At 41.1% G+C, this 13,540-nt stretch overlaps 1 protein-coding gene across 1 annotated transcript in view; it reads right to left on the reverse strand.

Annotated features, from left to right (window-relative positions):
* Positions 1–1,478: 1,478 nt before the first annotated feature.
* SPATA5 (spermatogenesis associated 5) overlaps positions 1,479–13,540 on the reverse strand; it is a 167,675-nt gene continuing 155,613 nt past the window's right edge. Inside the window, exon 16 of the mRNA XM_032685188.1 lies at positions 1,479–1,790. Within this exon, the coding sequence (XP_032541079.1) occupies positions 1,614–1,790 (177 nt within the window). The 3' untranslated portion in view covers positions 1,479–1,613. The remainder of the gene's footprint in view (positions 1,791–13,540) is intronic.

Genomic DNA, 13,540 nt, shown 5'->3' on the forward strand with positions numbered 1-13,540 from the left:
CAGTTTATAATTTTCTTAATTCCCTCTGTCTTTGGACTATTAAAGAGACTAACAATGAAAAAAAGAAAAAACCTGCACATACGTCGGCTGAACTAAGTAAATGACCTGCTTTTCCTCATCCCTTAATCCTTGTCAGTGATGGTAAAGTTAAATGCTAATTACAGAAACAATAGGTTAGCATAAAACTAATAGAAAAGTGGTCATTTAAAAATAGCAGATTTCTGTTTAAAAGCTACAAATTGTGTACAATGTGGAACTAAATAAGGAGAGGAAAAGCCATAATCCAGGTGAAGCAATTACTCTTTAAATTTCATACTGATAAATAAATAATGTAGAAATATCTCTTTGATATACGAATTCCTCATAAAATTATATAAATTTCTAAATAATTACATATAGAATGGCTGCAGGAAAGAAAAGTCTTCAGAACCATCAATAAACAACCCCAAAAAAATAACCTTACCTAAGCCTGAAATGTCATTTCTTGTTTACTTCAACAAATAAAGGGAAGATTTGAATAAATTTTTGACCTGTAAATTCTTCTACTTACCTACAAAACACCAGGAAAACACAGAATTACCCACTGAATTTAGGTTCTTGTCACCTTTTTTTTTTTTTAATTTTTTTTAAGGTTTGGATTGGTTTTGGTTTACCTTTCCCTCTACCTTTTATGTCTGGAATGGAAAAGCTCAGTCTTTCTGTTGTGGGGAAAAACCCCTGGATATTAGTTTGCTTAACTGCATTTCATCCTGAGAGCAAGAGCAGAGAGCCCACAAGGACCTGTCACCGTTTCAAAAGACGATGCAACAAAGAAATAACTGGAAAAGATTTTATCCATCCCCCAAGTATTTTGTGGTCATTTGTAACAGTTTTTGCAAGGAGGTTTTCTTATTCATTCTTTAAAGTGGCCAGCTTTAAATTACCGATCACCATTCCTATTTATTTTGATGGAAACAAACATCAGCAACAAAAATCTTTCACTGTGGGTTCAGGTTAGTCAAGGGATGGACAGTTTTTAGGGTGCCTCCTTGCCAGTATGTCTGAACAGGAGCTGGTTAAGACCAAAGATAAATGTTTGGCTGTAATCAATCAGGATACTTCAGCTTTATCTCAGAAAGCCTGTTTGGCAGCTTTGTTGGAGATCATAAATCAAAAGAGTCACAATAATTTTCAGCATTTTTTGTAGAGAGGCCACTCCCCAGGTCTGTGCCTCACTGGGACGGTCCCTGGGATTAAACTGTGGCTGAGGCAGGAACAAATGAAGACAGTAATGGCACTTGTTGGTTCTCTCTTTAGGGCCAAGAATCCACCAAAAGTTCACAATTTGATAAATTTTTTTTATATGTGGATATACACTGAGATAAACTAACTTAAATCAGCAATCTTACTACCTGTAAAATGCAGTTTATACCACTGAAATGGTAAAATATGGAGTTTAGGACAATATCTATTACACTCAAAACTTCCACGTGGACTTTTATTACAACAATTCTACGTTTAATTAACTTTAGATACTCCACTCACAATACAAAATTCTTTGGCTTCTGACAGCTTTATGGAGGAAATTTGCTATCCACACTGTGTGTGAATTTGTGTGTGTATTAATTTGCCTCTCAAAGCGTGTGCAGTCCACTCTGCTGCTGATAATCTGCATAGAACTGGATTAACGAGTCGGGAATCCTCGGGGTCACGACAGTCAGTGCGCACCGAAAGTGCCGTCCCATGATGGATTGGGCATGGATGTCTTCCTGGAGAGCCAGAAGGGCTGCTTCTCTACAGACTGCTGTTATCTGCAAAGAAACAATAGAGAAGCACAACCACATAGTGTTATTATTATTATTATACTTATAAAATATATTACTTGAAAGGAAGAAAGCAAACACAAGATCAACAACACACTCCAAATGCCAGATACTGACAAGCAGAGCTTTTCCAACTTTTTTTTTTTATTTAATAAATGAGGTTGTGGGCGATTAGGACATCCAAGAAACAGGATATAGCTCAAAATTCAAACCACGGTAACATTACCTTTCATAATACAGCATGTTGCAAATTAACTCGCTAATCGTATTGCCTTGTGTTAAACTCCCCACAACACCTGATAAATTCAAACCCCAAACACCAGCCACACGTTTTTCGGTCCCCAAAGTGCAAGAGCAGATATTCCCAGGCTCTGTGGGCACTTTTCTTTCTCAGCTTCGCACTGGGAAAGAAGTAAAAACAATTAATTCCGAAAGGAAGGCTCGAAGGAGACGGGTGTGTGGAAGGGGAGGAGGGTTAAGGTCTCATACCCTGCAATGTGTTTTTAAGCTCTCTGGACTTCAGACAGCGGAAACAGACTGATGCCAGTGTCACTCCAAAGACACATTACTGTGGTGAAAGGAGCTTGTGGAATGAAAAGAGATATTGTGATTTCCAGTGCAACAGGGAAAACAGTGATTGATATTGACTGCTGCCTTATATCTGTAAATGAAAGAGCCAGCTGAAACACATTTGTCCGGCTATTCAGCATATTTTCTCTGTTTGTTCACTTACTGAAAGGAGTTCCCCCCGCTTATGCTCCCCTAATGGTTGCCAAAGCCCTTTAGTAGCTTTTTAGGGGATTTAGCAGCATGTTTAGGAAGCTTTCACAAGAAAACATGCATGGATTTAGATAGCTTTGTCAAGTTACAACAATATTACTATTAGTTCTGTGCTGTTCTAATGAGCAGCGAAGCTAAACACTGCTGTTACGCATTTTAATGCTTTTCAGGACTTCAGAGACAGCCTAACATGGAAGAGTAGCTGAGATTTAGTGCACCAGCTTCTTGTGGAGATAAGGAATACATCATCCAGAAAGTTAACCTTGGTCTTTCTGTGCAGGCTTTTCCCCAGGCAGACAGTGTGACTGTGTCCCCACCTCTAACACGAATGTTAAGCTAATTAAAGAAAAAGAAAAAAAACCCACCCCCCCACCCTCCCTGCCTACCACTCTTTCAAAAGACTGTGGATGGAAAAACAGATCCCAAGCATCCTGGACTCTGAACCCGTGCTGGTCTTCAAAAGAGGGGTCCATTTCCCCTTGATAAATACTGCAGTAAGGACAAGTTTTCCACAAAATGAAGAGACCTTTATTAAAAAAAAACAAACCCAAATGCAGTACAGCAGGTTTTGACCACCCTCTTCTCTCTGAGACCATCACCCCACCCACAGCATCAAAATGATGAAGCAGGGTGTCACTGACAAGAGTTGCTAGGAGCTGCTATGTTTTACTGAAGGAGAAGCTCAAGGAAACACTACCAAGTTGGCAGATCCAAAACTGAAAGGACACCACTGTCAGTCTTATTTCTTCCCATTTCATTTGTACAGATACACCCAGGAAGAATTTGCCCATAAGGTCATAGTTCTGGTGATGCTCTCATGTTTTCTCTGTGCTCTGACAACACTGTTGGTAGTAACTGTGATGATAATTAACCTCCAAAGGATTTTTTTTGTTTTAATTTTATTCCTAAAGACCGAACCATAAGTTCTGTGATAACTGAAAACCACTAAGTGTGAGGAAGCAGCAGAAAACTAGATTATCTGTGGCTTCTCAAAAGCATTTCAGCTGTTTTTAAGGGACAATGAAAGAATTTTAAGGCATGAATTATTGTTGTCTCTTTTCTGGCTGCACTCAGAATTTTTGTGGACTAAATCTTTTGTTGTTGAGCAATAAACAGCAGATATTATGGTACAGTGTTGAAAATTCAGGCCCTCATGTCTGGTCACAGAGTCACATGGTGTTGTTTCCATTCCTTGGCTAACCCAGAAGATCAGGTTTCTAAGGTAAGAGATTCAACAAGACAAGTTTGATTATTTTTCTTTGTACAAGTATGCAAACTATAAAAAAAAAAACCCTCCTCACAAGCATTCTCACTAGCTGGTAAAGCTAAATCACTCGTGGAAAGCAAACACAAGTAGTGGTGTAGCCACAGTGATGTGAGAGTGAATTCATCTGGTGAAATCTGCCATGTTATTGGCCTAAGGTCACTGGTTTTTCATGGATATTTCTTGTCACAGTCACATTAGGACATTTCTACCAGGTGGAGCAACTGAAGGGTTTTTAAATGTTATTTCTCTAGGTCGGGTCAAGTGAGGCAAAGAGGGAAGGCAGCAGAAGGGGGCTGACTGACAGCAAAGGAAGACCTGCAGCTTTGCAGCAAGGTATGGATCATTCCCAGGCTTAGCAGCACTCCAAATCCAGAGGTTACATCCTGATCATCAGTTTTAAAGCCTTGCAACAGGCCTATCCTCGGTGAGTTTGTCCAGTGACTTTCTTAAATCCTTTCTCCTTTTGGCCGCCACAACATCATCCTGTATGGAGTGTCACTGGCTAATCATGCCTTGTATAAAAAAGCACTTTTGTTTGTATTAAACCTGGTAATTTCAGCAAATGCCTCATAATCCCTGTGTTATGAGAACGGTGACTCATCCGTTCTTCCCTGTTTACTTGCCCTATACTATCAATGATTTTACAGAGTTTTATCTCATCTCCTCAGTCAAATCTTTGCAAGCTGAAGACTCCTCAGTGAGCTGGTCCTTGCTCCCTCACAACTTGTCCATCTTCCTCCCATCCCATGTTGTCTTGGCTAGTTCTGCCCTGTCCTCTCACTGTTGAGTGGCTGAAGCCATGCAGGGCATGGAAGGGGCCAAACCAGGCCATAGCTGTGTCCTTGGGTTGTTTGCAGTTCCTTTCCTATCACTGTGTTAGCACTGAGATGATTTTTCTCAGAAAATTATCCACGCTGCCTCCAGCATCTTTTCCCAAGTGACCATACCGAATTTAGGTTGAATACTTCTGAATTTGAAGCCTGGGCGATTTTCTTTTTTCCCCATTGCATTTAGCAGCATGCATAGCCTCTGCCTGCCTTTGTAAATGAATGCTGAGAGCCAACATTACCTACCTGCAAGGTAATTCTTAACGAATTTCAAATACAAATACAAGAGATCACCATTTTTACCTTTTCAGTAAACTAAAAAAAGAAGATAAATAGAAGCCCAGTGTTTTGGATCTCTGCGTGTTGTGACGAATAGGAAAAATGTCCTAGACCTGTTCTAAAGGCAAAACTGCAGCTCGCTGTATGGAAGGACAAAATAGATATTATGATTGCATCTGAATACAGAGTGGCTTTCAGCACCCACTGCTAAGGCAGTAATGAAGACATGAAGTGATTGTCAGAAACAACAGTGATTACACAGCACCAGACCAGGCACCAGGTAATTAAGCTGTAACTACACTGTGGGTGCTACTGCAGCAATGAAGAGCCAGCCAGGTGGGACTGAGTGCCACTGAACCTGTGAGTATCACAATATCCCCTAATTTGATCATTATTATAATTATAAATGAAAGATTAACAAATAGAATTCGCATTTTCAATGAAGTGAGAGCAAGTTACTGAGCTATGCATTCATCTGCTGTCTGCAGTCATCTGTTAGCGTGGGAATAATTTTGAATTCATGTATGAAAAACAGTATATTATTTTTTTTAGAGGACTGATTTATCACCTGTAGGAGTGCTTTAAGATCAGAAAATAAACAACTTTTAGAATCCTGCTTCAAAGTCAAAAAGACAACAGTACCAAGCTACCCTGGGAGGGAAGGAGAATTAAAATTTGCTGCCTGAACAACACACACAGAGATTGGTAAGAGGCGAAGCCACACACACAGGCTCACAGCCACAGTGCAGACCATGATGAGTCCCCAAAAGATATGGATTTACACCTAGTCACTCCCTCCTTCCCCATTTCACTCCCAGCAACAATAACATGCCCGGCACCAGTTTCTGTTCCCTGAATAAACAGCATTCAGCATAACCCATCTTTCTCCCGAAACCAATGGTAACATTGCATGATTCAGCCCCGCGGATTCTTCCCCATTCTGGCATTAAGCACCAACTCTTTCCCGTGAACTGAAAGTCCTTTTCAGCTTCTTTGTATTTAAAGTGCTCTAAATAGCTTTAAAGAATCTTTAAAAAAAAAAAAAGGGAAAAAAAAAGAAAAAAAAAAAAAAAGAAACGAGCTTCTGTGTTAAAGCCTTAGGTATTTTCAAGAAAGTGGTTTTGTTAGCGCCGAGTGTGCTGGGAACACCTGTGAATGTGGGGTTTAATTGGGCTTGCAGCTGGTGTCGATTGTGTGCCCCGGTAACTGGCAGCCACTGCCTGGCTGTACATTGTGTTTCATTTTCCTTTTTCCTTCCTTTTTAACTTGCTCCTCCACCCCGCCAGTTAAAGTTGTAAGGGATTGTGTGTGTAAGAGGGATTAGGAGCCTGGAAACAGAATAGTACCCTGGGGGTTGTGAATAGCACGAATTGGGGCGCTTCCTGGATGAAAACTACCTGCGAGGCTGAGCGCCCATGCGGTGCCCGCCTGCCAGGCAGCCTCAAAGGGAGGCTGGGGAGAGGTTTGGGAAGTTTGCTCAGTTAAGGAGAGATAAAAGCTTCATACATGGGAGCTTTAAAAGGACATGAATAACTCCTGGGTCAGGACATCTGTTTCTCACTCAGGCAAATTCCTACCCGTGTCAGGCACCTCCTACCCCTGCATCAGGAGCTGCTCTGTGAGAGCAATAGACACACAAAACCAGGGAAGTTGGAAAGCTTTCAGGACTCAGGGCCGTCACCTGATTGAGGGAAAAGGTGGGCATGGATACCTTTCCAAAGTGAGAAAACAAACCAGGAGAAGAATGCTCTGCAGGCAGAGAGTAGCTGGGAAAGGTTGCTGGCTGTATTCTAAAACTGACATAAAAAATTCAATGCAACTCCAGCAGCGCACAACTTCCCACAAGGGATTTGCAGGAGGCTCAGTGCAGTGCTGGGCAGAGATGTAAATACCTCGAGGTCTGTGCCACCCCCAGCAGGTCACTCCTGCTCAGACTGTGGGACCCCACGGCCCCTCTTTCCCCCTTCTCCTTTGTGCAGCCACCACCCGCTGCCGGCTGCGGCTCCCACCCTGCTCTTGTGCTGGCTCCGGCCTAAGCTGGCCCTTTCATTAACTGATTCAATGCACCAGACCATCAGAAAACTAATCCAGAAAATAAAAATAAAAGCCTTAGCTTGCTGCTGGGGTATTGAGGTGGGCTCACAGGGGGATTTGACAAGCACCAGTCAGCATGGGAGGAGTGCGGAGCACAGCCTCTTCCTCCAGGGAATGGAGAGATGCTGAGGAGACCTGCCCTAGACAATACCTTTGTACAATACGGTACATTTAAAGATAAAAGTGCTATTTTAACATGTCACAAATATCAAATTTTTTCCTCTAAAATGGCTAAAGAGCGAGTTGTAACGGCTTAAGTTTAATACTTCTCTCGTGTTTCAGCTTTGCTGTTTCATGTGTAAACCCATGAAAGACAAGATAACACAGCTTTTTTCTCTTCACGGCTTTTTTCATTTCTCTGCACAGAGAAAATCTTACAGATACCTACAAATCTTGTTCTGTATAGAAGAAAAAGTTTCCAATACTATGATCACCCTGTGATAAATTTTGATCTAATCTTTGAAAGACAAAGAATAGCCCCTGTATGTGCATCTCTTCATTCCAGTCAATTCTACGATCTGTAGATTTAAATGAGATGGATTATAGAATCATAAAATGGTTTGGTTTGGAAGGGACCTTAAAGACAATCCAGTTCCAACCCCCTTGCCATGGGCAGGGACACCTACCACTAGAGCAGGTTGCTCCAAGCCCCATCCAACCCGGCCTTGAACACTTTTACAGAGATGGAGCATCCGCAGCTTCTCTGGGCAAAATTATATAATTATACATTTGGGCATTTTGCAAACGGAAAATAATCTATTCTAACCAGAAAATGATAATGTACACTAGCATAATGCTTTTCATACAGTATCCACTCACTCCTCAGATTCATATACTGAACCTACCATGGGAGCTTTGGAGTGAATTTACTTAGTATATCTGTTGTTCCATAAAATTTGCCCAGCTAAAGTGTGCAAGGCCCTCACAGGCCACACAAGTGCCTCAGTGAGCCAGAGGATTTTTGATCTCTAAGCAGCTATGTTTTAAAATGTTATTAGTTTTCCTCAACTTAAAGCACTCCCATCTATATGGCTCTGTATTTATGAACATTGCCTTGGAACAGATGAGTTCATATTGCAGCCACCCTCTGCAATGAGAGCCTACAATTAGATATTATTTTTTATAAAAACAGAGACTTCTTTCTGCCTTGTTTACTAAAGAGACATTCAATATGACCAGACATTGGATCATCTATTTTAAAACTGAGGAAGCAGCATCTTGACAATTCTTAAATGAAAAGGACATGTATTTTTTTTTTTAGCAACATGGTCTAGTGAAAAGTGTCCCTACACACGGCAGGGGAGTTGGAACTAGATGGTCTTTCAGGTGCCTTCCAACCCAAATCATTCTGTGATTCTATGATTATGTGTATCCTCTGTCTCTGAGCAAACAATCTCTGCCATTCCTGATTTCGTCAATGTTAAGGACATGTAAATGAACAACACCAGCTCCTTTAATGAAGTCTTTAAGTGACTTTAGTTCAGAACAGTCCATCCCAAATCTTCACTATTTAATGCACCATTTGCTTATTTGTGTAATTTTGTGGCTTGATGTGCATGCGGGTGTCCACAGCTTACCTGAGGTGCTGCACAGGGACTTAAAGCTGTTGTGCTACCTGAATACATCTGATTTGACCAGGACGGTGGTTCCCCCTCAACCCCTTCTACAGCAGCCACAGCAAAGGCCAAGTTCTCCTTCTGCTCCCTCCTTCTCTCAGCCAGGAGAGCCAGGCTTCAGATTTACCTTGTCTACATGCTGTGGTCACCCGGTGCCACAAAGCCTGGGGCTGAGCCAGACAACTGGCTCTTGTGGGACAATGGCATCGTGGCAACAATTAATGAGACAGAATGACAGCAAAATGCTGCATTTAATTGCTCTCACAGTACCAAAACCTGAGCACGGGTTGTGCTGTGCAGCAGATGCTATCACATGTATCAGTAGCTCTCATTATTCTATAAAGCTTAAACACGCCCAGAGAAGGGAAAGATGAGGTATGTAGCCAAAATTAAGTGTATGTATCATAACTACAGCACATGATGACAGCTAAAGAGAATAAAGCAGAGCTTTCAGTGGTACATGCTCAGTGTCATCACACATACCTCTGCTCATCCCGACATGTTCTAACAGAGCAAGGCTTCGACTCCATCTGCAAGCTTTCTTTTTTCTCCTTTCCACTCTCTTAAAAAATATTACTAGATGTGGTATCCTTCCAAGCAATATATAAAACATGTAAATTCCAATTTTACATTTGCAACTACAAGCCCAAAATGCAGCTATTTTCCAAGATGCTCTCTGTCGATATGGCTCCCATCACTTTGGCAGAGACATGGCATAGCTACACCTTTCACAAAGGAATTCCGTAACAAAACGAGTTTTTACACGTTGGGACTAAATATTTTTAAACAGCACTCTCTGCCAACTCTAAGTTTCAGCTATATTTGTGCGACTGAAAAAAAAAACCAACCCCCCAAAAAATCACACACATGTTTCTGTACAAGATTAAGCTGCATTTCTGGTTAACCTCAGAATTATTTCATTTTTATATAAACATTTAATGAGAAAATTTAACTTCTTCCCTTCAATGAGGAAAAGGAAGCCAAGCCTCTAGAAAAACAGAGTCTTTCTATGTGTGTATGTGTGTGCATGCACTCATTTTAATTAAAAGTAATTAAGAGAATACTGTGTTCTCACTCAGTCTGCAGAGGACCTGTGCACAGAGCCAGTGGTATTTTGCCGAACGCCGCCAGCAAGACAGATAGAATTATGCAACTAAAAATTTAAAACTAGAAGACTGGGAGGACATCATTAGCTGCAGCTGACATGAGTTTCTCTCTAGAAAAAAAAAAAACAACCAAAAACAAACCTACAAAACAGATTTGGCAGCTTCTACCTTATGAAACCTATCAGGGTGCAGGTGTTAAGCAGTTGTTGCCTTTGCCTGCTTGCTGTTCAGATTTCAAGGCAGACAGATATGAGGTTGAGTGATATTCCAACATATTCTGTATTTCTTTTGCACTGGAAAATAATTCATGCCTTTCCTTTCTCAAGTTTAACCTGAGAGAGCAGCAAAGGCCTCAGACTCCTATCAAAACAAAGCAAATAAAAGCGATTCTGCAAAAGGAATCGTGAGAAGTGCCCTCCCTTCCTTAAAAATGTTTTTTTTTGCTCAATAGAGCACAGCCAGTCTAGAACTGTCTTTCATCTCCTTTCAGCTCCGGCAGCATTTCTATTACATTATATCACCATTTAAAGGTAGCTAAACTTCTGAATCCACCCAGCAAAAAAAGGAAAGCAAAAAATCCTTTTTTTCATGGGTTTATTCAAACTCTCTCTTTCATCTTGTCTTTGGAGCCATGGCAAATATTGTCCTGATTTGGATCTTACACAGCAGGTTAATAGCAACTGTATTTGTAGTTATCTACATGTGAGCTATCATAATACAATACAGGAAAAGCAAACTCAGTTAAAAATAATGGCAAATCTTCTGGAAACTTAGTGCTTCTATCAATTCGGATAGAAAACACACAAATCCTACAACATACTTTCTGGGTCTCTGTATGGCTATTTACACACAAATACACATCCTGAGTTGAGGCAGGAGGTGAGAAAAGACATTTGGAGAGAAAGGACATAAGGCCTTCAGATTGCAAGATGAATAATGTCCTTAATGGAAGCCCTCCTGCTTTTATTTATTGGGTTCTCAGTTCCTGGAAGGTGTGAGATGTCTCCTGTGGAGTATCTATTTCCTCAGCAGAATGCTAGAGGAATTTCAGGCTCTTTCTAAGTTTGGAGTTTCCCATGGTACCCAGCTGCTCATGTTTCCCAGGAAAATCAGGGAGGAGGGCTACTGCAATACTCTGTATTCCAGAGCGGCAGAGTATGGCTGGCAGGACAGTCAGACCTATCAAGCAAGGCTGTCAGCCACAGCTACATGTACAGTCACTACTCCTAAAAGAGGAAGCAAAAGTGCTGGTAAAGAACTTGTTTAAGTTTTAATGCAAGTTTTGCTCGTGCAAGGAAAGAAATGAAGTAATTATAGCAAGAAAAGTAACCATGAATGATGTAAATATACGGAACAAGAAAAGTGGTGTACCAACAATTACCTTTAGTTAAGGATTTATGCAAGGGGTATATTTTAATTGAAGAGAAAGTCAATAAAGGTATTTCTTCTCTTTCATATTCATAAACTCCTTCTCAGTTTGTGCCATGTAATTGTGAAAACCTCCTTGATCTCCTGAGTTTTCTCCCCCTCCTTCCTTGTCTAGGCAAGACAATGTAATGCAAATTTCCATCGCTATGAAGACTTAGAAAATGGGTCACTTGCACTTCTCTTAACAAAGACATTTTATATGCAAAATTTACCCTAAACATTTTTGCAAATATGCATAGGGGGAAGCAGAGGAGGCTTCCTTCCCCTTCCTCCATGTTGTGTTTAGCTTTGCTTTTTAAGGTTAACAGCATTTCAACCTCTGTAACAGAACTAAGGATCACAACTAAAACCCTCAAAAGCCATTAAGGAACTTTAGTGCAGGACTATCCTGAAGTGATCCCGAGGTTTGAGGGACACTTATGAACTGAAGTCACCATCAGGTTCTTTGCCTCCTGCTGTGGGGCTGGTTTACCTACCAGAGCCTAAACTCAGTCAGGGAAAAAATTCTGCTCCCCATCCAGTTTCCACCACTAGAAAAAGGAATTGTATCCATAGGAATTGTCCAAGCAGCTACAAAGAGAAAGGAGGAAAGAAAGATGAAGGGAACAACTGCTACGGAGATCAACAGCAAAGACAGAGAGGAGCTGTGGGCTGGGAGATCTTTTGGCAGAAGGGAAGAAGGATAAAATGAGAATATGAGAAAAAACCCACACCAGTACCATGGGTTGTACAGATCCTTAATATCCCTCAGTTCAGATTTGCTCAGGATTTGCCTCTGTGCATGAGAAAATACGAATTTTCCACTTCCCCGTGTATTATATTTACTCTTTTTATGTTAGATGCACAGACAGTAGGACTCACACAGAAAAGTATTAACCCCTCTGCAAAAACAATAAAAGGTGATCAAAAGAATGAAGGCAGCTTCATTCTTTGGTACAGGATGCTGCCACAGAAGCACAGTTTTCCACACTGAACCAAAACCCAAATGCTATTTTCTCTCAGCTTTGTAATGATTCAGCATTGCAAAGATCAGGAGGTGTTCTCAACATTTCCTGCTTGACATCAGATTTAATACTTTTCATGGTCTCTGGAAGACTCTGTGATATCAATCACTTGTTTTGTATGGCGTGAGCAAGTTTTAAAAGCATGAAATGTCAGAGGGAAACTGGATTTCATTCCCTCCTTTCACTTGTGTGGCACCACACAACTGGTACTTACCTCCTCAGCAGCCCAAATTTGGGAAGGCATGTGTTTTAGCCCAAAGGGTATGTCACTGTGTTCACAGGTATCAGAAAGTGCAGGTTGCACAGCACAGGTGTGATTCAGAAAGCCCCTCTCATGCTGTAATGAGCATCTCCTATTTATCCAGTGACTTACAAATCAGATTCATAACTCTGGAAGTCGCAATGGGTGCAGCATCACAGCAACACTCGGGCACTGAAGACTTTTTTGCCCCTCTATAACTATGTCAGGAAGAGCAGCTGTAGCACCACAGAGCCTGAAACAACATGGCACTCTCACTCTGTGTCATTATGTGCTATTTGGCTAAATTAAAGGCCACAAGTAAGTCATATTGGATCCATAAGCACATGCATGCCACAGGCCTCTCCGCTTCCGATATTTCCCTCAGCTGTGGATCATTCAAAATCCCATGGAAGATAAATTTTAACTCTCATACGTTTGGGTTTTGGATTTTTTTTCTGGTAAGAGGAAGACCTTCTACCCTTCAGTGGACACAGTGCTCAAACAACACTGCCAAATATTATATGATGTCCTTTCCAGAGTTAATTTTTAATTTCCTGACTCCACTGCATGAGAAATTTTCAAATTGTCTTGGCAGTCACTTCCCGGCATGTGCAGACCTAATTGCAGCAGTGAATGCAGAGTCAGCCCAAACGCAAACCTCCGGACTGACTGAAGAGTTTCTGCAGAATTAGTTACTTGGTTGAATTAAGTTCCAGAGAGACCCACGGTCCAAGAAACGATTGCAGATGTAACGCCAAGGGTGCAAACCTTTCTTGTCCCAGCCTGCTGTGCAGCCAGGGGAGGCAGGTGTTTTCAACGTGTCACTCAAAAACCCGATGATTTCCCATTTACCTTTTTTAATGCCACAATTCATAACCCACAGATATTGTGCACAGCTATAAATCTTGGCACCCTCTCCACTTCGAAAGAATTTCTCTTGGTATTCAATTTTCTTTGCTTTACCTTAAGTCACCCTAATCATGCTGACATCTACTATCGATGATTATATTAGCCCTAAAAGATCCTTAAACAAATGAAAAGGACTGACTTCCACTCCTAAAGTTCTGCTTCCAATTTTCTAAAGGAAATTAAATAA

This window comes from Chiroxiphia lanceolata, chromosome 4, assembly GCF_009829145.1.
Source record: "Chiroxiphia lanceolata isolate bChiLan1 chromosome 4, bChiLan1.pri, whole genome shotgun sequence".
NCBI lineage: Eukaryota > Metazoa > Chordata > Aves > Passeriformes > Pipridae > Chiroxiphia > Chiroxiphia lanceolata.